Here is a 24,331-nt window from a genome sequence, read left to right on the forward strand (position 1 = left end):
ATTAGTTAACAGCACTTCACTGTGAAGCATCAAAACTAGTGTTTTGCAATACATATTCACAAAACCAGTCCCTTACAAGCCTTCTTCTCTACCATCTCAACAGGCTCCACTATCAGTATAATGGAATTCTAACATGTTTCGTTTTACATTTCAGGGTTTTGTTCTGATTGTTGCTGTTTTCACAGTTTCCTTTATAATGCAAGTAGCCATACAGAAGAAAAAAAAAAACCATAGAGGTGCAATCTAGAAACATTCACGCTTTTGTGATGATACACAGAAAATAGTTTAGTAATATGTAAGTCTGATGTGTGAGGCCCTCTCTGGCTGACTGATGGTTCCTATTAATTTGGCAGCATGAGCAGGTTCTGATTTTTCTGTTTGCACATTATTGCATAATCAAATATAGTCTTGGGCAAAGGTTGCCATATCAGGAAATTAGATGTCAATTAACAGAGGCTTGCTTTCCTGTCAGCCTTTGTTTAACAAATTCCAAATGCTTTCCTCTGAAGGATGTTGGAGAAGAGAACTTTCCTTAATTATTTTAGAAACTCAGAGATGCGATAAAAAGAGAAAAAATACTGAGCCAAACAGACTCATGAGGTATCCAAACTTGGAGAGAGAAACCAGCAGGTAAAGCCATCACTGCTTATCTCCTAAGGAGAGGTAAATGTCATTCAGGCAGGCAGCTGAGAACCAGTGTGGGACAATCTGCCCCATTAATTGACCTTTTCTCCTTAATCTCAACAAACCAACCAATGCCCACGATCTATACCCACCCACCAATTCTCAAGAGTTGATTCTACCCCAGGTGTGCTAATTCGGTTACATTTGGAACAAAGAGCATTCCCCTTGCAAGCATCTGAACTTTGCAAGAAGCAGCCATACTTCTAAAAGAGAAAAAGACAAAAGGAAAAAAGAAAAGAAAAACAACCTTAAGTAACATATGTGACACCACCATTGTAGACAAAGTATGTCAAGGTAATAAATTAGCGCAAATCACTTATTTACTCTCTTTACATTGTAATTTCCTCCACACAAACACTAAATCCATTACCAACAGGATTTCATCTACAGTGGAAAAGCCTAAGTTAAACACTTGGAAATCGTTTGTGGGGGTCACTGGCTACTTCCAAGTTTGGTACACACTCCACATTTGGATCTATATAATCCTAATCCTGACGGGGTAGTTTCCTAAAACTTAACAATTTGCACATCCAACTTTTTCCTATGACAGAATAAAATCAAGCAACTTTCCTGGTCTCTTTGCACATCTCTGGTACAGGCAGACCGAAGTCTTCATCTCTACACCTGCAGCGGTTTACTTGTTTGGACTTTATGTATATAAAATTTTTTTATTAATAAGACTAGGAATCAAAAAAATAGAATATAGCAAAAAAAATTTTTTTTTTTTTTAGATGGAGTCTCGCTCTGTAGCCCAGGCTGGAGTGCAGTGGCGCAATCTTGGCTCACTGCAACCTCCACCTCCCGGGTGCCGGTTCAAGCAATTCTCCTGCCTCAGCCCCGAGTAGCTGGGATTACAGGCACGTGCCACCATGCCCAGCTAATTTTTGTATTTTCAGTAGAGATGGGGTTTCACCATGTTGGCCAGACTGGTCTTGAACTCCTGACCTCGTGATCCACCCGCCTCAGCCTCCCAAAGTGCTGGGATTACAGGCGTGAGCCACCGTGCCCAGCCAAAACATTATTTTTTGTAGAGATGCTATAATTGAGGCCCAAGCTTAAAATTATCTGCATTAAATGCTGGCTCCTCGCCCCACACTGGCCGAGTGCAGCACTGCAGATGATACTGACCACACCCCTGTCCTCTTCCTTTTGGTCTGGATTATGAACTCAAAGAATGTTAAGATTGTTACTAAAATACCACAAAAGATTAAAAAATGGTGCATGAATTAAATGCAGGTAAAATGTTCTTAAAAACCTGAATATGGACAATTTGGAACCCAACAACAAAAACTAAGGTACTTCTCTACTGGATGGTTCTTCTTAGGTAATAAGGGAAATATTATGCTTTGGATACAAGAGAAACATTTTAATAGCTCACTGAAGGTTTTTTTCACAAACTAATAATTCTAAATTCAGACCAAAAAAACTAAAACAACTATGTTTGAGACCTGAAAATTACTGAGCATGGATTCAGATGCTAAATCCCACCTGTTTATGTACAAAGTATCTGAGGCTCATAGCACACAGCAAAGGGAACCTGAAAAAAGAGTTCCCGGGTTCTACACCCACCATGCTTTGACAACACAATTGCAAGCTGCCAGAGGAGATGGGCTCAGTGCCACTGACCACCACATGGACAACCAATTAAACCACATGCGGTATCAAATGACTAGAAGCTGCGATCTGTGTAAAGCACATAGAAGGTCTCCTTATGTTTCAAACAGCTCACGGACTCTAAGAAACACGGAAATCAGAGCTGCAAGGCAACTCAGAGAGCATCCATTCCAGCACCCTCATTAGAAAGATGATCAAACTGAGTCTGAATGACTTGCCAGAGTTCACACAAACCCTTCCTTGGGATCTAAGCGTTCTTACACCTCAGATTTTCCACTGCAGAGGGTGAGCTTGAAAGCTAAACCCTCCATATTCTCTAAAGGCAAAATACCCTGAAGTATGGAGGAAATTGCCTAGATAATTAATGTTCCAAACAGTTTATGATAATAAAGCAAAATTTTAAGCCTGGAGAACCATGTTTTATTTAGCATATTTCGTATTGCTTCAAACTTTATCTTTATTTTATGATTGAAAAGTGGTTCTCCAGGCATAAGGAGAAAAAGAAAGATGAATGGATAATTGATTGATTGATTGATATAGATACGGGTATACACAGAAAGCACTGTATTTCCAAAACAAGAATGCTTCTTTTAAAAACTGGTTTTCTCTGCTTCTAAATGCCAACACACACACACACACACACACACACACACACAAGCAAACAAACAAAAACCCACCACAATCAATTAACATTTTTGAATCTCTTTGAATTTCTGGATCTGCTTTCATTTACTCACCCATGATCACCAGCCTTTCACAATCCCTGAGCCAAGTACAGGTCAGGTGCCAGAGAGGCCTCTGCAGTGGTGGTTAATCAATATTGTCCTCTTATGAGAGTACTGTGCTTTACAGAACAGTCCAGAAAATGCATCTGCCCCCGAGCTACTGTTAGTGACTATTCCTGAACAGGTATACACTTTTCATAGAATTATACAAAATTAGGCCAGGCGCGGTGGCTCACGCCTATAATCCTAGCACTTTTGGAGGCCAAGGCAGGCAAATCACCAGGTCAGAAGTTGGAGACCAGCCTGGCCAACATAGTGAAACCCCGTCTCTACTAAAAATACAAAAAAATTAGCCAGATGTGGTGGCACACGCCTGTAGACCCAGCTACTTGGGAGAAAATGAGACAGGAGAATCACTCGAACCCAGGAGTCCGAGGTTGCAGTGAGTCAAGACCATGCCATTGCACTCCAGCCTGGGTGACACAGCAAGACTCCATCTCAAAAAAAAAAAATTATTAGTCATAAGAGAAATTTTAGAGATGACTTCCTCCAGAGGAGGCCAAATACTTTCATCACTAGAATCTTTCATCCAAACAGAATTTCATTTTATATGTAAATATAACTGATACATAAATTATATACTATACTACATATTCTCATTGTATAATATAAATTACATGTCACCATACCTGTGTATATAATAGAATATATTCAAAGATGGAAGGGGACTCTCCCTAGTGGGATACAGTGTCAGAGCACTGCCTGTTTCCCCTGCTGCTACAGCCCCCAGGAGGAATCTCCAGTATCCAAGGCTACCAACCACGGCCACGCCCAGTAGCTTCAGGGAGCCATATTTTGTTCTCCAAATTAAGCTACTATTGTTGACGCCTCTTGCGCTTTCTCCTCTTCAACACACACCTCTATCCCTCTTATTTATTTATTTATTTATTTATTTATTTATTTATTTATTTTGAGACAAGGTTTCTCTCTGTCGCCCAAGCTGGAGTGCAGTGGCGCGATCTCAGTTCACTGCAGCCTCTGCCTCACGGGTTCAAGATTCTTGTGACTCAGACTCCTGAGCAGCTGGGATTACAGGAGAGCACAATCATGCCCAGCTAATTTTTGTATTTTTAGCAGAAATGGGGTTTTGCCATGTTGGCCAGGCTGGTCTTGAACTTCTGAGTTCAGGTGATCCGCCCACCTTGGCCTCCCAAAGTGCTGGGATTACCGGCGTAAAACCCCACGCCCAGCCCTCTTTATCATTTATTCTATAATAGGTACAAGAACATAAGAAGGCTTAATACATACAAACTTCCCCTCAATGTCACAGAGACTGTTACTGTAAAACAAAAAATATCTTATTTTTTAAAATCAATTAATTATAACAAGTGCTTTAATCTTCATTTCTGGAAAACATCACTCATCTCCTTATAAACCGGCAGATTATTTGTCAAAATTTTGCCTTCCATGATGTGGGCACTGTCAGTCAAAGTGGCTTTGCTAATACAGTACTCTTCTCTGCTATTGTCATTAATATGGAAGACCATTCTGATTCAGTCCTTTAGCCCCATATTTCTTAAACTGTATTCTACCAAAACCTTTGTGAAGAAGTGCTAATTAAGGGCCCCTCATCCCTTCACAAAGAAAAAAAATTTGCAGTCAAATATATCTGGAAAACATTGAATTCTTCACCCCCTTATGAAGATTTACAAAATCATTAATGTATTAAACAACCTGACAATTCCTGCAGCAACGAAACCTATTTTATGTATTGGCCATAATTTCCAACATTATTTGAGCAGAAACACTTAGATTACAGGACACACATTAACGTTCTATAGGACAGTGTTCTCCAAGCAACCATTGTTTTAGTCCATGCCACAAGGAATGACATCTCACAGGGAATGATTACAGGACACACGTTAACATTCCATAGGACGGTGTTCTCCAAACAACCATTGTTTTAGTCCACGCCACAAGTAATGACACCTCACAGGGAATTTTGGTGCCCAGGGCCAAATCAAAAGAAAGATTCAGAAATGAAAACTCATTCAGTGGCACAATCCAATACACCCTCATACCAATGAGTTAACTGCAGAATGTTTAACAGCCTCAACAAAGAATATCGCACAATCAATCCAGGTCTTCAGACAGGTATCCCCGCCCTCTTTCTAGCATGCACACTGCCTTGGAAAGGCAAGGCATTTTGCAGGCCCTGCCCTAATTGTGCACTCTGCGCCTTCAGCGTATATCAATGGTGAGAAATTATGCTTGGAGGGCACGTGGCAGTAACTCCAACAGCCTCCCAAGGGTTCTTGACCCACAGCTTTGGAACCAGTGGTCTGAGCCACAGGGATGGCACTGTTTTCCATAACTCAGATATTTTTTTCTGTTGCCAGGGATCCTCATGTTTAAAGTTACGGTTAATTTTATGGGCTAAAAACCCAAAAAAGAGAATCTCTGCAATAAAACAGTTCAAAGGTACACCTTTACTGCAAGGGCCATTGACTCCAAGAATTCACTCAACAGATATTTACCAAGCATATCCTACACGGCAAGAACCGTGCTCTGTGGCCATTCTAGTATACTTTTGACCTGATATATGGATTTATCTCTCACATAGAGAATTACAGTCAGCATAATTGGCAAAAATTAATAATATTACAATAAATTATCCAAATTGGTTTTGTTCTTTCACAACCATTTTTGGTCTGCATAGATACACACACACACACACACACACACACACACACACACACACCATGGAATAATGGATGACCCAGAAAGCTTGTTCCTTCTACTCATTAAAACTAATTATTGTAAAGTCTTATTTAAAAAAATAAAATTTAAAAGAACAGTGATGTGATGTTGAGCTAACTGACAAATATTTTATACATATATAACAAACACAGTCAGGGTTATATCATTTTAAGCTAGCAGATTTTAAAGTAATCTTTAAAGTTAATACAAAATAAAATAAAACAAATGGGCCGGGCACGGTGGCTCACACCTGTCATCCCAGCACTTTGGAAGGCCGAGGCAGGTGGATCACCTGAGATTAGGAGTTCAAGACCAGCCTGGCCAACATGGTGAAACCCTATCTCTACTAAAAGTAAAAATTAAAAAATTAGCCGGGTATGGCGGCATGCGCCTGTAATCCCAGCTACTCGAGAGGCTGAGGCAGGAAAATCGCTTGAACCCAGGAGGCAGTGGTTGCAGTGAGCCGAGATCGCACCATTACACACCAGCCTGGGTGACAAGAGCGAAACTCAGTCTTAAAATATATATATTTATATATGGGGCCAGGCATGGTGGCTCATGCCCATAATCCAGCACTTTGGGAGGCCAAGGCAGGCGGATCACAAAGTCAGGAGCTCGAGACCAGCCTGGCCAATGTAGTGAAATCCCATCTCTACTAAAAATACAAAAAATTAGCCGGGCGTGGTGGCAGTTCCTTGTAATCCCAGCTACTCAGAAGGCTGAGGCAGGAGAATCACTTGAACCGGGAAGCGGAGGATGCAGTGAGCCGAGATCGCACCATTGCACTCCAGCCTGGGCGACAGTGAGAGACTCGATCTCAAAAAAAAAAAAAAATATATATATATATATATATATATAGTGTCATGAATCATGGCATGTGGATTCAGCAGTTACATAAAAGGAATTCTTTTATTGTAGAACTGGGGTAAAACATGATGATGATGTAATCAATAGAATTCAGATCCTCTTTTAAAAACAAATTAGGACACTTAAAGAACTGTGATGTTCTCAGATCTTAATCTTATTCTTATTCATGTGAAATGTTAGTACTGCACATGCCAAAGTTTTTGATATCTGTAGTAAATGCTTCTGTGTGATGTTTAAGTTCAGTGGAAAAATGCAAAAAGAGATACATTAGTTAACGTTTACACATGGCTTCTAATTCTGGATGTGGTCTCCTGACTACAAAGGAATGAGGGGCAATCTACATTTCCAGCTACAGAGATCAAGTGACTCCCTCTCTATCTTGATTGAGTGGCACTGAGCAAATCGCCAAGAGATGAGACCTATCTTAGTCCTCTTCTTCCAAATTTTGCAGCTAGATAATCCTCTTAATGGCTGGCATAAATGGCCCAGAAGTAAGCTGCACTGCAAACTTGCAAACAAATGAAAACCACCTCTGCTCCACTGCACTGCTGAGTGGGCAGGGGGAAGGGAAGACAAAGCCCAAAGAATCCCTGTATAAAAAGAACGTCAAGGCCGGGCGCGGTGGCTCACACCTGTAATCCCAGCACTTTGGGAGGCTGAGGCAGGTGGATCACGAGGTCAGGAGATCGAGACCATCCTGGCTAACACGGTGAAACCCCGTCTCTACTAAAAACACAAAAAATTAGCCGGGTGTGGTGGCGGGCGCTTGTAATCCCAGCTACTCAGGAGGCTGAGGCAGGAGAATGGTGTGAACCCGGGAGGCGGAGCTTGCAGTGAGCCGAGATCGCACCACTGCACTCCAGCCAGGGCGACAGAGTGAGACTCTGTCTCAAAAAAAAAAATAATAAAAAAAAAAGAGTCAAAATTTCCCTATAATATACAAGAGCTCCACACTCATATACTTTCTAAGGAGACACAAAACTTTCGGCGTACAAAGGCACCAGGGATTGGTGCTTAGAACATCCTCACCAGCGCTTACATAGGCTAAATTTTGAGAGAACACCACAATCCTTGACTCTTCTTTCTGCTTTGAAATCAACATAAAAGTTCCCCAGTGAGAGGGGTACCAGCTACAGAATACTTTACAGACTTTGTGATCTTTGGTTGGTGGTATTATAATTGGGTGCAATCGCACAAATTGTGGTTGAATTATGTCCTCTAAAGTAAACACTGTATATATCACACTTAGCCTGTAAGATTCTTCTTTATCCTGAGCCCAAATTCCAAGACATAAAAGTATTTCATTGGAAATTTACATATCACTTTCTTCATGCACTTATATATTTCTTCATTTGTTTATTCTTCATTCATATATTCCTTTCCACAAATATTGAAAAGGTACCTATCGAATACTGGATCCTATGCAAAGAACGGCTCATAGAAACAGCCCTGCCTCACGGAGTGTATGCTCTAAAGGAGAGAGATGGAGAAGAAAGACTAAGCAAACAACCACACCCAAAGAACATTTAACACTATAATAAGTGTTGCAGGAAAGAATAAGTTTTCACAGAAATGCAGAATGGGAAATGTCTAATTTAGATAGCAGTGAAGGTCATGGAAGAAGATAAAGTCCCGTGAGCCCTTAAAGGAGCATCTTTTGTTGTCCTGTAGCATGATGAGGTAGACAGATCAAAGAAGCAGAACCAGGTCCCAGCTTTGTTGTGCAGTAAGAGTGAGAAAGTTGGTGCTATTTCTGAGCCTATTTCCTCATCTAAAAAATGGAGATGCGGTTAACACCTCTATTACCTACCTCACCAGCTGATGGATCAAGTTTGATAATCAAATGTGACATAATACCTGAAGCATTTTATAAACCGCAGAATGGTGTAAAACTGTTAGTTACCAACTCCCTAGGTCACACCTCAATATGAATGACAAAAGATTTCAAATGTTTGATAGGCTTCATTTATTTATTCCAAATGTTTGGTAGTCACCAAAATGCAATGATCAGCATGCATAAGACACAGACCCCTATGAGAAAGAAAGGTTCAGTTACCCAGAGAAGAAAAAGAAGAGCTGTCACCCATATTAGATTCTGAAAAGTCAGTTGATGAATTCAGGTGGCATTCCTTGTGAAAATCAAGAAGTCTGCAGTCCCAAACATGAGGCTTCCTTTCCAAGAGATGTGACACCCTAGGAGAACTCTCCACCTGCTATCGACACTTCTCCATTTCCTTTGTTCCTGCGTGCATTTCATTAAAAGAACACTGCCCTCCTCATTAACATCTACTCCATTCTTCATTTAAATGAAGACCAAATCTACAAGATACCTTCATTTGGCAAGTAGCCCAAGAAGCAACAGCTATCTTTTTGAACTCATTTTATTTACCATTATCCAAGGAAATATAAACAGAATACTTTATCTTTGGAAAAACCAAATGTTAGAGTCAAAGACAGACAGCAGTCATAATTTGTCAACTGCAACTCCAACTGCAACCTACCAGACTTCTTTAACTCATTCACATGTAGTTAATTCTTTAACTACATATAAATAAGCAGATTTGCCCCATCACTTCAAACCAACGACAACATACCATAAGATCCTAGAGCCCAGCACAGGCTCAAGCAAGAGGCCATCCACAACAGGACCATGCATGTAAGATCCATTTTTTTAAAAGATGTAACATCAGCTTTACAACCTCCCTGAGGAGAAAGGCAAAAAAGCATTCTCTTTTTGCTCTCTATACCATATGTTCTAATATTAAACACAAGCCTCTCTTACTAAAGAGCATATTATATAAGGTATTATTGTCATCCATCTCTGAAGTTCATTATATGCTTTCTTATCAGTGGCCCAGCATTGATGTATGATCATAACTTATGCATGAAACATACCGTCAGTGAAAAGTAATGTGCTCAGTAAACACCCTTACCTCCCAAATGGAGCAACCTAGAGCCAAAGCACAGACACACACCCTGGACCTTACCCCTGAAGTGCCTTCCATGTAAGCAGTTTTACAACCCCAACTGGGTCAGGGAAACTCTTCCTTTCTGCTGAGTCATCCCCCAGCGTGCTTTGTAATAAGAGCATTAGCGCATTTCCTACCTTTAAACTGCTAATAGCAATTCATATGCAAACTCTGAATATGGCCCAGGCCTCTCCAGAAGCAATCAGTAAAGGACAGCCTGCTAACATGTGATAGTGTGAGTGTGCTCACTGAGATTTTCTCTGTAGAGCTCAGCCTCTTATGATACCACTTTGGTATCAATTGTGGCCCCACACAATGGGCATCTGGAAACCTCCGACTGAATTCCTGAGGATTAAGTGACTTGCCTGAGGCTAGATGTTCCCACGGACTTGGAAACAGAACCCATAGCTCCCAATGCTATAAGGCTTTTTTTAAACACACTACATGGACCGCTGGGATTCAGATCCTCCTGCCTGAGAACCTAGCCAGGGACTGGATGCACTGTGTTCATTCAGCACTCACTGATGGCAAAGCAGCTTCTAGACCCTGAAGTAGGGGGAAGGAGGACTAATTAACATAAATTTGGTCAAAAGATGTCTAAAAGCTGCATTTTCCAAACCTCTAATCTTAGCTCACTCTAGCCTGAATCTGCCTCTCCTCTTTGCCCCTCTTCTAAAAAGAAGAAAGAAAAACAAAATAGTGCAAATGTGTGTGTGTGTGTGTGTGATTTTTGTACATGGGTATGACTGTATCCATTTAGCAGTGATACAGCTCCAAAGCTGCTTCTTGAAATGTGCTAAAATTATGTTTATTTGCACACTTATTTCACACCTAGACATTAAAAAATGGATTTTATGAGAAGAAAATGCAACAAGTGAGAAGTGAACACAAAACAGCTAGCATAATGGATGAGTATGTCTCATAACTAAAAATACACATTGTATGTTACCCAAAAGAAACTCTAATTTTTAAAAACAAAAAACAATAATTTATTATTTATACACATGAAATGAGAAAAAAAAGTCCTGCAGTTACACTTTCATTAGGATTGAGTTAATTTTAATGGATTAAGCATGAAGTAATAGCAAAGTGCAAGTTAAATCACAGGAATTATCATTACTATCACTAGAGTCTGAATCTAGTTTTATGTCCCTAATACCAGATAGTTAATGAAGTAAAAAGTAAGTACATGTAACTTCTCCAAATTAACAGATCAAACAATGGCTCGCTTTAATAAATTTTTTAAAACTCATATTTTAAAATACTGCTTTTAAATTAAAAATCTCTAATTGTTTTATTTTTCAATATTTTATGTTTCCTATACTTGCAATAGTTTTTCCCATTTGTTGATCTCTTCATCTATCTACTCAACACATTTATTGTTCACTGGAACCACTGGTAAGCACCAAAATTATAACACACACAGTAATTTTAAGCAGACAGGCCGGGCGCGGTGGCTCATGCTTATAATCCCAGCACTTTGGGAGGCCGAGGCGGGTGGATCACGAGGTCAGGAGATCAAGACCACGGTGAAACCCCGTCTCTACTAAAAATACAAAAAAAAAAAAAAATTAGCCGGGCGTGGTGGCAGGCGCCTGTAGTCCCAGCTACTCGGAGAGGCTGAGGCAGGAGAATGGCGTGAACCCGGGAGGCGGAGCTTGCAGTGAGCCGAGATTGCGCCACTGCACTCCAGCCTGGGCGACAGAGCGAGACTCCATCTCAAAAAAAAAAAAAAAAAAAAAAAAAAAAAAAAAAAAAAAAAAAAAAAACAATAAGCAGACAGTGTTCTTGGACACACGCAATCTCACTTAAAGAAATATACAAACTAAATCACAATAATTATCTAGCCATGTATAATTTTTATAGATTATCTAAAATTTTAAACAGGGGCTAAGAGAAACAAGAGGGAAGTTAACACAAAACAAAATGTTCTTTGACAAATATCAGGTCAGCTAATTTTAAAAAAAAAGAATGTATGAAAAGAAACATTAAAAGATTTAGAAAAAAATGGAAATGTATAACTCCACTATCCATGAAGCAAGCTATGGCAAAACCAATGCTAAATATTAAAACATTCAAGTCCCTTCCTAGATTGTTTCCACAAAACACCAAAATGAATGATGAGATATGCATTTACATGCATAACTGATCTATATATGTGTTTATTTGAGATTGGAGACATTTTTTGGAGGCATCGTCTACCCACGCTACCAGTAGATAAAGACTGGAGTCTACAATTGTTTAAAGCAAAAAGCAACAACAGCATCATTCTTGTGTAGTATCCGTTACTGTTCTCTGCAATCACCCTCAAAAAACTCATGAACAAATGCATACACATCTCTCCCCATTTTGAGATACACGTGTTTTTCAAAGTCCTTGTTTCGAACTTTGGTGAATTTGTATTTATTTCACTAAATACACGTTTTCAAAAATGCATCTATCAAAACCTGAGGGGAAAATTTCAAGAAAGAATCTTCCAAGATCATTTATCCCTCATTCATTCTACCTCACCATCACTAATACTCTATGTAAATTAACATTTTGGCCAAAATAGTCGTCTTATGCCACATCTCAAGTCCTGTCAATTACCTGCTTTAAAACCTTTACCATTTATAGGCTCCTTATTTCCTGAAATTATCATGTGAAGTCCTTGGCCTCCTGCAGAACGGTCTAGGTGCACAGGGGTTTGTCTTGCTTTTCCTACTTCATCTCTGGAATATCCCCTTCTAAATCTCTGATCCTGCTCATCCATCCATTCGTAACTCTGCCATTTTCTTTCCTAACCCAGAATATCCTCCTTCAAGTAAGCCAGTCAGAATTCTATTCATACCCCTCACACAATTTAAATATAATTTATTTCATGGAAGTTTCCACATCAAATACCTCCTTCCTCCCAGCCAGCTTCTCTCATCCCTCCTCCTCCCTCCCTCTCTCTTCTGTGTGCCTCTGTCACTTGTTCCTCTAATGGGACTTGCCACATCCTGTGAACAACCGTTTGTCATATCTGCTCTAAGAGTTACAACACACTTAAAGTGAGACCATTTCTTATTGAGTTTCATAACTTACCACACTTAGTTTTGTGTGACCAGTAAGGTGATTAATAAAGCTCATGAATAGATTTTACTGTTTTCAAACAACATTGACTGAGTGGCAGCTCTAATCCTATGCTTATGTATTTTCTGTTCTTTCCCTCTAAAACGTGAGATCCTAAATGATATTTAACCATTGCTCTATTTGAGGTTCCTTTAGGAACAGGCGAAATACCATAGCTATTATCATGCATAAATATTTCAAGGAAAATCGGATTTTTCTAAAACATGATGTGAACAATCTGCTTGTGGGAGGAAGATATTTTAAATGGCTGACATTCACATCTGCCCAATAGCCTTCAGTCTCCAATCCTACTGGGATCCTCAATATTTGTTTATAATAGGTGTGTGTTTACAGAGCCAGAAAAATTACTGTCATAAGAATGCAAAAAAAATGCGTACAAGTATATTTTGGATTGCTATGCATACCTATTGGCTATGGCATATACACTTAAAGATTGTTCAATACAATGGCCTATATCTTCCATTTGTCTTTCTGTTACTGGGTTCAGAGAAAATTGAGACACTTCAAATCATAGACTACAAATTAGGCAAACATGGATAAAGTTTTTAAACGTACGAACTATCAGCATGATGCCAGAACAACTGGAAAACTAAGTTTAAAAAATAACTCAAACAAATATGTGATGGTGTGCAACAGCACACTCTCCTCACTCCCCGAATTATTTTACTATTGTGTAGAGTTCTTAAAGGGCCAAATCAATACATTTTCTCTTCCATCTGCCATCCCCCGACATAATTATTTTTGACATAATAATCCACTAAATAATCAATTAACTTCTGTACTAAATTGTCTTCTCTAGAGTCCCCAATTGAGAAAATCACAGATCACAGAGTGTGGATCTTAAATGTATTACCTTGTTTCCTTAAAACCATAAAACAAACATTTTGAGTAAAATATTTTATAGTATTACATAAAAAGTAAAATAGACATAATGCTAATTTTTATTGTAAGGTAATTTATGCAGTCACATTCCTTCTGTGTTTCTTGCTAACACTTTTACTAATACAATATTTGACTTACAAATGTCCTAAGTGATATACTTTGAAAAAAAGTACATTTTTAAATACATATTGTAAATTTAAAAGCTTTAGATTAACAGTGAAAAATTAATGAGAACAGCTTGGCGTGGTCAAAAGTTTCGTCCTACAAGATCTTTAGTGGTAGGTATTTTAAAAGTATCTCACTAACGTCTATTTTTAAAAATAGTTTTACTTTATTGGTATATATTCATATATCTGTGACTTACTGCAAAGTTTCTCAAAATATTGTCCACAAAATACCCGCTTCAAAATATCTGAAGAAGTAATTTTAAATGCAGAGACCCCAAGACTCCAGCCTATCTTGATCAGAATCCCTTGGAGTGAGGAACTAGCAGGCATGCATTTAAAGCAAGTTTGCCCACGTGATTCCGACGCACGCGAGAGTTAAGAAGCCTACCGAGTGGATCTAAAACCATGTCTCACTGTATTCTCAATGTTGTATGTCCGAAAGAAAAGTTGTCAAACGGTTTCTTCCAAAAAAAAAAAAAAATACATTGTTTACAAATGCTCCTTCTAGAGTGTCTCTCAGCAGAAAACTAAACTAGTTTTCAAATCCCAGGGCGTTTCAGCTCAATTAACAAATGAAAGAGCCATCCTTCTCCTGATTCCCTGGCGTCCTAAAGCGCTCCTGGCAAAAGCCCGCTTCGTACCTCGGGGTACTGACCTCCGCTTCCCACAGGTCAGAATATTTAATCCAGTCTGCATTCACAGAAAACCTAAGTGACACTGGGTCACCAGCCTCCGACTCTCCTGGCAGAGCGGCTCCTCTGAGAGCCCGCCTAGGCGCGGCCTCCCGCTCTCTGAAGCAGCGGAAGCCTGTCAGCACCTCGGACAGAGACTGGCGGTGCCGGGCCCGGGTCTCCCAGTCCAGGAGGCAGCCTTGGAAAAACCGCAGAGACACCCCTGGAACGCACAGACCACCGTCTTCGTTCCCCTTTCCTGCAGCCAGCATCTCTTTCCAAACGACAACAAAGGAAACCTTAAGTACCTCTTACCTAGAATATAGGAGCCACCCCCACATCTCGCCTCTCCCGGTTCCCCAGCGCCTGTTGCTAAGGAGGCGAGACAGCGCTCGGGAAACCTCGGGACCAGGCGACAGTGCGCTGGAGGGGCTGGGAGCCCACGGGCAGCGGCAGATGGGAGCACTAGGCCGGCCAGGACCCCTCCGCAGGAAGGGTGCGCCCTCGCGTCTCCGACGCCGGCCAGGCCCCCGAGCGCCCCGGGCGGGTGCAGGGAGCCGGGCAAGCGAGGGGCCGGCGCCCGGGAGCGCGGCTCCCTCTGGGGGCCGGGGAAACTCGGCCCCGGCCGAAGAGGCCTCCGGCCCAGCACTGTGGACGCCAGTGATCCCAGACAGCGGGCCGGGGGCTCGGGGACCGCCCTGGGAGGGCGGGCACTCACCATGTTGACTTCGGAAACCATGTCGATGCTGGCGATGTCGATGTTCATCCCCACGCAGACCGGGGGACCTGCGGGAAGCGCAGGACACGGCGATCAGCCCAGCTCCGGCGCGGGGCGCGGGCGGCTCTGAGGACTGGGGGCTATCCCGGGAGGGGCACGGGCGAAGGGCCCCCACCCCCACCCGCCGCGGCTCCGTGGATGCGGCCCCCGCCTCCCTCCGCCCAGGCCAATGCCGCCGTGGGTCGCGCTTCCCGCAGCGGCCCCGCGCAGCCCACTTACCCCCGAAGTCGGGTCTCAGGCGAATGTCGTAGCCTTTCAACAGCTTGTCCACCGTCTCCTTCACAAAGGACATGTTCCCGGGATCGTTCACACTGGGGGAGGGACGGGGAGCACAGAGAGCAGGGTCAGGGGCGGCTCAGCCACCAGCGCCCCGCAAACCCTGCGCCCTGCCTGCCGCCCGCCGGCCCTCCCGCGACCCTACCTCTGGGCGCAGCACACCACAGCCACCAGCACCGGGGCCGAGAAGATGCCGAAAAGCCTTCCTCCCGCAAGGCCCCACATCCCTCCGCCGCGCCCCGGCACGGGGGAGGGGGCGCCCCGCCGCCGTCGCGACCCGCAGCCGGGGCTGCTCCTGCTGCTGCCGCCGCCGCCGCCGCGCTGGCCCGGAGCGGAGGAGGGCGGAGGGGGAGGGGAGGAGGGGGAGGAGCGGGCGCTGGGAGAGGAGGGAGGAGCGGGGAGGGAGGAGCGCGCGCGGGCGCGGGGCGGGGGAGGAGGCCGGAGAGTCGGAGGCGGAGCCGCCGCGTCGCGCACCCTGCCCTCCCCCTCGCTCGCCGCGGCCCGAGGCCGGGGCCCTGTGCGCTCCCGTCCCGCCTCGGCGGCCGCCGCACGGGACTCGGACCTCTGGGACCGCGGAGTGCGGGGGCGACCCGGGCCGGACGCTGCGAGCGGAACCGCGGCTGCGCGGAGTCGGGAGGGGCCGGGGGTCGGCCACTGAGCCGGCTTCTCTGGGCTCTCGGCGGCCGGGCGAGTGCAGGGACTGTCGGCAGCCTCGGCGCCGGAATAAGCGGCGGCGGAAACACTGCCCGCCTACCCCGGCCCCCGACGTTGGCCCCGCACGACGACCACCGCCCGCTGCAGCGCAGCCCGAGAGCCCCCGGGTGCCGCGCCTGTGCCCGCCGGACTGCGTGCCGCCGCCTCCCGACGGTGCCTGCAGAACGCCGGGAAGCCCCCGCCTCACCTGCGGGGCTCAGAGCCTCGGGTCCCCAGGGTCCAGGAGAGCCAGATGGGCAGCAGGAGCTCCAGGAGCCCGGAGCACATGGCGCCGTTCCGGCCTAACCTGCTGGGATCCGCTCTCCCCCCTAGTCTCCTAGCATCCAAACGGCGACGGATCCCCGCCCCTACCCCTACCCCACCCCCACTCCCAGGCTTTCCCGCCTGACCCGTCTTCCAGCCCCTGGCGTGGCGGCCCGAATTTTCATTTATAAAATTGGACCATTTTTTGAACAGCTGCTCCTTAAACTGCACCTCTTACCCTTACTCCTGAACATTTCTTGGGAGCACTGAGCCCTTTCTGCTCACATATATACAAATGTAATGGATGGTTAAGAGAGGCCTGAATATGTGTTTTGTTATCAGCAAACTGGAATCCCAGCCAGACTTGGAGACTGGATTGTCATTCCAGGGATGGTAAAATACGTGCCTTTTTTGGTGCCGCCCAGAGCTATCCGTGGTCCTTAATATAAGGCAAGGGTCCTTGCTTCCCTGCAACATGCCTCCTTCGGCTGTCATTAAAGGCTACTGGCCCACTGGTGCAAGGACCCTGGTGTACCAGTGCACACCGGATGCACCCCGCCCTCTGGACCACCACCGCACACCTAAGGGGCCACTCACCTACGGCCACGGGTTTTATATTTTAGTGAATGATCCCCAATAAAGTTTCTCTGTACCTCGGACTTCTAATATTGAAGAAGATGGTTACACAATTCTACTTGTAGCCAACTAACAAAACCTACACATCAAGCTCGTTTTTGTGTTCTGTAGACTTCTTCAGATTATTCCAGGACTTAATGAATGGTTAATAATAGATAACTACTTTCCAGTATTGACTCATTTTTCTTTCCATGAAGCTTAAGCTTTTCTTTAAGATCGTTGAGACTTTATATTAGTAAATATCTAAATCTAGATCCTAAATCTCACGTTGGCATGTTTCTGTGCATTAGTTTTAAATATAACTGCCTTTTCTAAAAATCAGCTGTTTTATTTTTGGAACAGAAAATGTGACCGCAGTACCTGAAAGATTCAGAGATAAATATAGCACCCTAATTATTTTCTGGAAAAGTCTATTCACCACTGCTTCGCATTCAATGTTCTGTTAATGCACAATGAAATTATCTGGAAAATTATATCTGTTGTATCACACACACACATTCATATTTCAGTTTATTTCTCCTATTTGCATGCATTTCTTTCGGAGAAATGCCCTGCTGGGGATCGTGGCTATAAAAAGTAAACAATGAAAAGAAGTTGTTTGAATAAAACCAACAACATAGCAAGAATTAGCCCCCTTACTACCAGTTTATATGTTCTAAGACTTGCAAAACCACATTACAAACATTATTATCCAACCATGCATCACATCAGAACTTCTTGGCTTCACCCTCTCTGGAGCTTTTGGCTTTATCACCCCAGCTGCTGCCTCAGCACCCAGTTCTGCAAGAGGTCTGATCAGCTTTACATGGGAACAAGCCCACATGGGATATGCTCACCTCATATCCACAAGGTCTAAGATGCCACGGGATTTGCTCAGTACTCACATATATGCAATCTGAAATTTCAGGCAAGGTAAAAACCTATGGGGCAGACTTTTGTCTAATGGACATATATCCATGGATCAAAGAGTCTCCCTTTATTGCTTCCTAAGAAATGTCCTGAGATGCAGTCGCTGTTGGCCTCTCAAAGATGATTTTGTGAGATGGATCCATCTTTTGTACTTCATACTCAGCAGTGGGTGGTCTGCCTGGTAATGAACCCTCCTATCTGCCCCCTCTCTTTTCATGCCACAATTCCCTTTTCCTTTGCTCTTGTTTTCATTGGAATCAAACATCCTAGTAACATATCACCACCTAAATTTTGCCTCAGAATATGTTTTCTGGGGAACCTAGGCTGAGTTGTGAATTAGTCGGCAAGTCACTAGAAGTGTCACCTAAAACACAGTCTCTTTCAAAAGGCAAAATCAAAGAGAAAGACTGCAAGGGTGTGATCAGGATGCATGGGCTATAAGGTCCTTACACACCCACACGCTACTGCACATCACAGCCGCTGCCCAACTTGCACCTACATCCGCAACAAAGGGTGGACATGCAGCCTGCCGCCCTTCCTCCTTTCTCAGCTCCCTCCAACATAGGCAGCCATCTGGGAAGGGTGGATAAGCACTGAACACCAGCACCCACATCCTTGTGCTCTCTTGCTTAGATAGTAATTACGTATTAGCCAAATCAGCAGAAAATTATTAATTCAGTTCTTACTTGCATTCATATTTGACTGGAAGAAAAAAAGGCTCCAGGAGTCCCACAGAGGGTAATTTTTCATGGCAGAAGGAAAAGGAGGTGAATGGCGTTTTGTTCATAGGAAGGTGGTTTTAAATGGTCTAGAAAAATATTTGGAGACTCTCAAGGTAAAAAGAAGGAAGGGAAGCAGATAGCTTGGAGGCATCAGGTGATCACATTACCTCATCCATGTTTGTGCATTTTCATTGACCCAAATGCCTTTTACCCAAACTATTTTGTTCAGTCACTCTTCTTTCTTATAGAAAATTTGTCTTTTTAAACAGTATCAAAATTTTCTGGCACTACATTTTAATGCTCTTCAGAAAAACAACTCGTAGCACATGAAATAAAATGTTGCATGTATAGTTAGCTGAGTCTCAACAAATGTATAAACTAGTGTACATTTTCATCATTCCCAAAGTTCTCTTGTGACCCTTTGACCCATCTGCCACTGAGGGTTCCAGACAAGCTCTGACTGACATACATTCTGTCATTACACCTGTTACTTTTTTTTCTTGCCTGTTCTAGGCATTCCATATAAGTAGAATGATGTACTATACGTTGTTTCATGTCTGGCGTCTTTCACTGGGTGTAATGTTTCTGAGTTCAATTCATATTGTTGCAGATCCGTAGTTTGTTCCTTTGTATTGCCAAGTAGTATTCAATTCACCTGTTGATGGGCCTTTCTAATTTTAGTGATTATGAATAAAGATTCATATATAGGTCTTTATATGGACATGAGGTTTCATTTTTCTTGGACAAATACCTAGGAGTAAAATGGCTAAATCATGTGGTGAGTGTATGTTTACTTTTATAAGGAACTGCCAAAATATTCCAAAGCACTTGGAGGATTTTGCATCTCACCCGCAATGCAAGAGAAATGCAGGTGTTCCACATCCTCTGGGTTCATCCTGGTGGGTGTATAGTGGCAACCCATTGTGGTTTTTTTTTTTTTTTTTTTTTTTTTTTTTTTTTTTTTTTTTTTTTTTTTTTTTTTTTGAGACGGAGTCTTGCTCTGTCACCCAGGCTGGAGTGCAGTGGCGCAATCTCGGCTCACTGCAAGCTCCGCCTCCCGGGTTCACGCCATTCTCCTGCCTCAGCCTCTCCGAGTAGCTGGGACTACAGGCGCCCGCCACCGCGCCCGGCTAATTTTTTGTATTTTTAGTAGAGACGGGGTTTCACCATGGTCTCGATCTCCTGACCTCGTGATCCGCCCGCCTCGGCCTCCCAAAGTGCTGGGATTACAAGCGTGAGCCACCGCGCCCGGCCCCCATTGTGGTTTTAATTTGCATTTGCCTGGTGATATATAAGTAAGCATATTTCATTTACATATTGGCCACTCACATTTTCTTTTTGAAGATACAACATTTTTGCCCATTTTAATTGCCATCTTTTTTATGGCGATGTGAGAGGTGTTTTTTTTTTTGAGATGGAGTCTTGCACTGTTGCCCTGGGTGGCAAGCAGTGGCTCAATCTCGGCTCCCTGCAACTTCCGCCTCCTGGGTTCAAGTGATTCTCCTGCCTCAGCCTCCCAAGTAGCTAGGATTACAGGCACCCATCACCAAGCCTGGCTAATTTTTCATATTTTTAGTAAAGACAGGGTTTCACTATGTTGGCCAGGCTGGTCTTGAACTCCTGAACTTGTGATCCACCTGCCTTGGCCTCCCAAAGTTCTGGGATTACAGGCGTGAGCCAGCATGCCCAGCTAGAGTTCTTTATATATTCTGAATATAAATCCTTTGTCAGATATATGTAATGTAAATGTTTTCTTCCAGCCTGCTGCCTTGCTGTTTCATTTCTTTAATAGTATCTTTCAAAGAAAAGAAGAATTTAATTTAGATGAAATGCAATTTATCCATTTTTTTCTTTTAAGGTTCACACTTTTGATATTCTACTTTAGAAATCATTGCTTAATTAAAAGTTAAGATTTTCTGCATGTTATCTAAAAGTTAGCATTAATATTTAGACTTGTTATTTGTTAACTTTTGTGGATGATGCAAGGATCAAGGTTCTTCCAAATGAAGTGTATTAGTTCTCACACTGCTATAAAGAAGTACCTGAGAATGGGTAATTTGTAAAGAAAAAATGGTTAATTGGTTCACAGTTCTGCAGGCTGTGTGGAAAGCATAGCGACTTCTGTTTCTAGGGAGGCCTCAGGAAACATAATCACAGCGGAAGGCAAAGGGGAAGCAGACATGTCACATGGCCAGAGCAGGAGGAAGAGAGAGAGGAGGGGAGGTGCTACACACTTTTAAACAATCAGATCTCACAATAACTCACTATTGTCACAACAATACCAAGGGGGATGGTGTTAAACCAGAAGAAACCTCCCCCGTGATCCAATCACCTCCCACCAGGCCCCACCTCCAACACTGGGGATTATAATTTAACATGAGATTTAGGCAGGGACATAGATTCAAACCATATCATGAACCATGATTTGTTGGAAATATTCTTTCCTTCAATCTGGTTACCTTTATATTTTTGTTGAGAATCAATTGATCTTATATGTGTGGCTGTGTTTTTTTACTCTATTTTATTTACCCTTTTCCATTAATTTATCTATATCTCTTTACACTAACCCATACTGTTTTGATTAATGTAGCTATAAAGTTAATATTGAAATAATGTAGCATAATCCATCCAATTTTGTTCTTCTCCAAAATTATTTTAACTGTGTGACGTCTTTGCATTTTCATAAATATTTTAGAATGATCTTTTCAATTTCTATAAAGAAGCCTGATGGGATTTTAATTTGTATTACATAAAATCTGTAGATGAATCTAGCGAAAATTGACATCATAACATATTTCATATTTTTATGCTATTATAAGTGATTTTAAAATATTTAATTGCCAATTGCATACTGCTAGTACATATAAGTATGATTAACTTTTCTATATTATCATTACATCCTACAACCTTACTCAGTGTACTTAATAGACTTTTTTGTAGATTCCTTAGGATTATATCCAAGAGATAATTATGTCATCTGTGAATATAGACAGTTTATTTCTTCCTCTCCTATACGTAGATATTTTAAATTTCTTTTTCTTGCCTTACAGTACTGGCTGGGGCTTCCAGTACAATGTGGAAAGGAAGTGGTAAGAGTGGACACCCTTGCCTTGTTCCAATATTAGGGAAAAATATTCAGGTTTTGTCGTTGCTGTTGTCCGGGATTTTTGTTTGTTTGTTTGTTTACCATTAAGTATGGTGTTGACATCTTCCTCTTATTTTTCTTCTGTTCTCCCTCCCCTACCCTCTCTTCCTTTTCTTTCATCTCCTGGAAAAGTATAGTCCTAAGAGTAGAGAAGTACATGGTGTGCACCTGGTATGGAGTAGGGAGCTATCAGGCCAGAGTCCAAGCAGTGTGAAGATGGCACAAAGCTTCATAGCTTGAGAAACTGAGAAAAGCACCATTTCACATGGAAGGCTTAGTTTGAAAATAACAGCCAAAGCAAAGTAAGGAAGGCCTGGGGAGGGAGAGCCAGCCATAGTTCTCAGATCATGGAACGTGGGCAAAGTAGCCTGTGTTTGAAATTATAGCCAAAGCAAAGCTAAGAGAACATCCCCCATTGAGGCCTGGTCTGGTCTGGCAGTCTGTTTCAGAGGGTGAGGAGAGTGTCTAGGCCTGAAGCCTGCCCTGCATGAGGGTCTAAGCCCACGCAGGAGGAGGAGGGCAAGCACTGGGTGGGCGAGCCTGGCATACAGAGTTTGAGCTCACACAGTGCTAGGAGGATTCCCCCACAGGAAGACACACAGAAGGTGAAGATGAGGGGGGCATTCATTTGATAAAGTGACCTGTTGTGGAAAAACAGCCCAAGCAAGGTCAGGAAGGCATCCATGTACTGGGATGGCCCAAAATGGGCAGTCAGAACCTGAAAAGGAAGAGGAGAATGCCCACAGGGAATGGAAGCAGTGGCAGCAATGGGAGACATAGTGGAAACTTAATCCAATAAGTACATATACCAAGAGTAATGGAAGCCAAGTTTCTCTCTGTTGGAGATGGGAGTTACAAGTACAAAAAAAGGGAGAAATAATCCCTGTGGTATGATTGCAATTGAATGTATTAGTGTGAACTACTGATTTTCAAAGTATATCTATAAATACAACTATAAATATATACATACACATATAGACATGTATATATGTACTTCCTGTATACATATACACACGTGTGTGTTGTGTGTGTGTGCGTATATATATATACTCTGCTTCTACCCACCAAGAGCGCTTGGGAACAGTGACAGCACAATAGCAATGAGCACCCTCTGCACCCAGATCTTGGCTTCTCCATACTATTTTCTACTGAAAGGAACCAGAGCTACTTGGGAAAATGGATACTTCTAGAGACAGACAGGGAAAGTATAAGATGGGATTGGAACATTTGTGGCAGAGCAAGGAGGTGTTCAAAGAATGATGAGAACATGTGAAAAAGACACAAAATCCAGCTTGAATTTTTTATACTGCCTAATTCTGGGATGATTTGAGCAAAAATAAAAAATGATAATAATGAATTACAACCCAAAGGATAAAATAGGAAAATTAGAGTTCATACACATTTCAGTGTTTTATCATGAATGATATATTTTGATCATTAATGAGCTTTTAAGTCTGTGTTTCACAAAATTATAAAATTAACTATAAAATTCATTATAAATTGAAAATAGTATATAATTTAGCTGGGCAGATGCTACCTTAATCAACAGATGAATATGAACAAATTTAAAGAATTAGATCTCAAAATTATGCATCCCATGATATAACGCAGTGAGATCATCAGTTTATGTCACTTCCACAAAAATATACAAGCTAAATCCAATCACAAGGAAACATCAGACAAACCCAAATTAAGAGTTCCTACAGCGTAATACCCCTATAATAATTCAAAAGTGCAAATGCCATTGTGTCCAGAATTGGTGGGTTCTTGGTCTCACTGACTTCAAGAATGAAACCACGGACCCTCGCAGTTGAGTGTTACAGTTCTTAAAAGTAGCATGTCCAGAGTTTGTTCCTTCTGACATTGGGATGTGTTCGGAGTTTCTTCATTCTGATGGGTTCATGGTCTTACTGGCTTCAAAAGTGAAGCTGCACACTTTCGCAGTGAGTGTTATAAATCTTAAGGCGGTGCTCATTCCTCCCGGTGGATTCGCGGTCTCGCTGGCTTCCAGAGTGAAGCTGCAGACCTTCACAGTGAGTGCTACAGCTCATAAAGGCAGTGTGGATCCACAGAAGGATCAGCAGCAAGATTTATTGCAAACAGCAAAAGAACAAAACTTCCACAGTGTGGAAAGGAACCCGGGCAGCTTGCCACTGCTGGCTCAGGCAGCCTGCTTTTATTCTCTTATCTGGCCCCCCCCACATCCTGCTGATTGGTCCACTTTACAGAGAGCTGATTGGTCCATTTTGACAGGGTGCTGATTGGTGCATTTACAATCCCTGAACTAGACACAAAAGTTCTCCTGGTCCCTACTAGATTAGCTAGATACAGTGTCCACACAAAGGTTCTCCAAGTCCCCACCAGAGTAGCTAGATACAGAGTGTCGATTGGTGCATTCGCAAACCCTGAGCTAGACACAGGGTGCTGATTGGTGTGTTTACAAACCTTGAGCTAG

At 42.7% G+C, this 24,331-nt stretch overlaps 1 protein-coding gene across 2 annotated transcripts in view; it reads right to left on the reverse strand.

Moving 5' to 3' along the window:
- The window catches only part of GABRB3 (gamma-aminobutyric acid type A receptor subunit beta3), a 227,441-nt gene extending 210,917 nt beyond the window's left edge, over positions 1-16,524 (reverse strand). The window contains exons 1-3 of one of the 2 annotated variants that reach the window (XM_058427930.1): positions 16,409-16,524; positions 15,451-15,542; positions 15,172-15,239 (exon numbers count right to left, since the gene is read on the reverse strand). In XM_058427930.1, the coding sequence (XP_058283913.1) occupies positions 15,172-15,239; positions 15,451-15,542; positions 16,409-16,488 (240 nt within the window). In that variant the 5' untranslated portion in view covers positions 16,489-16,524. Of the gene's footprint in view, positions 1-15,171; positions 15,240-15,450; positions 15,543-15,652; positions 15,857-16,408 lie in introns of those variants that run through there. The other variant, XM_032175705.2, reaches the window with a different exon arrangement.
- Between the last annotated feature and the right edge of the window lie 7,807 nt (positions 16,525-24,331).

This window comes from Hylobates moloch, unplaced genomic scaffold (genome assembly GCF_009828535.3).
Source record: "Hylobates moloch isolate HMO894 unplaced genomic scaffold, HMol_V3 SCAFFOLD_14, whole genome shotgun sequence".
NCBI lineage: Eukaryota > Metazoa > Chordata > Mammalia > Primates > Hylobatidae > Hylobates > Hylobates moloch.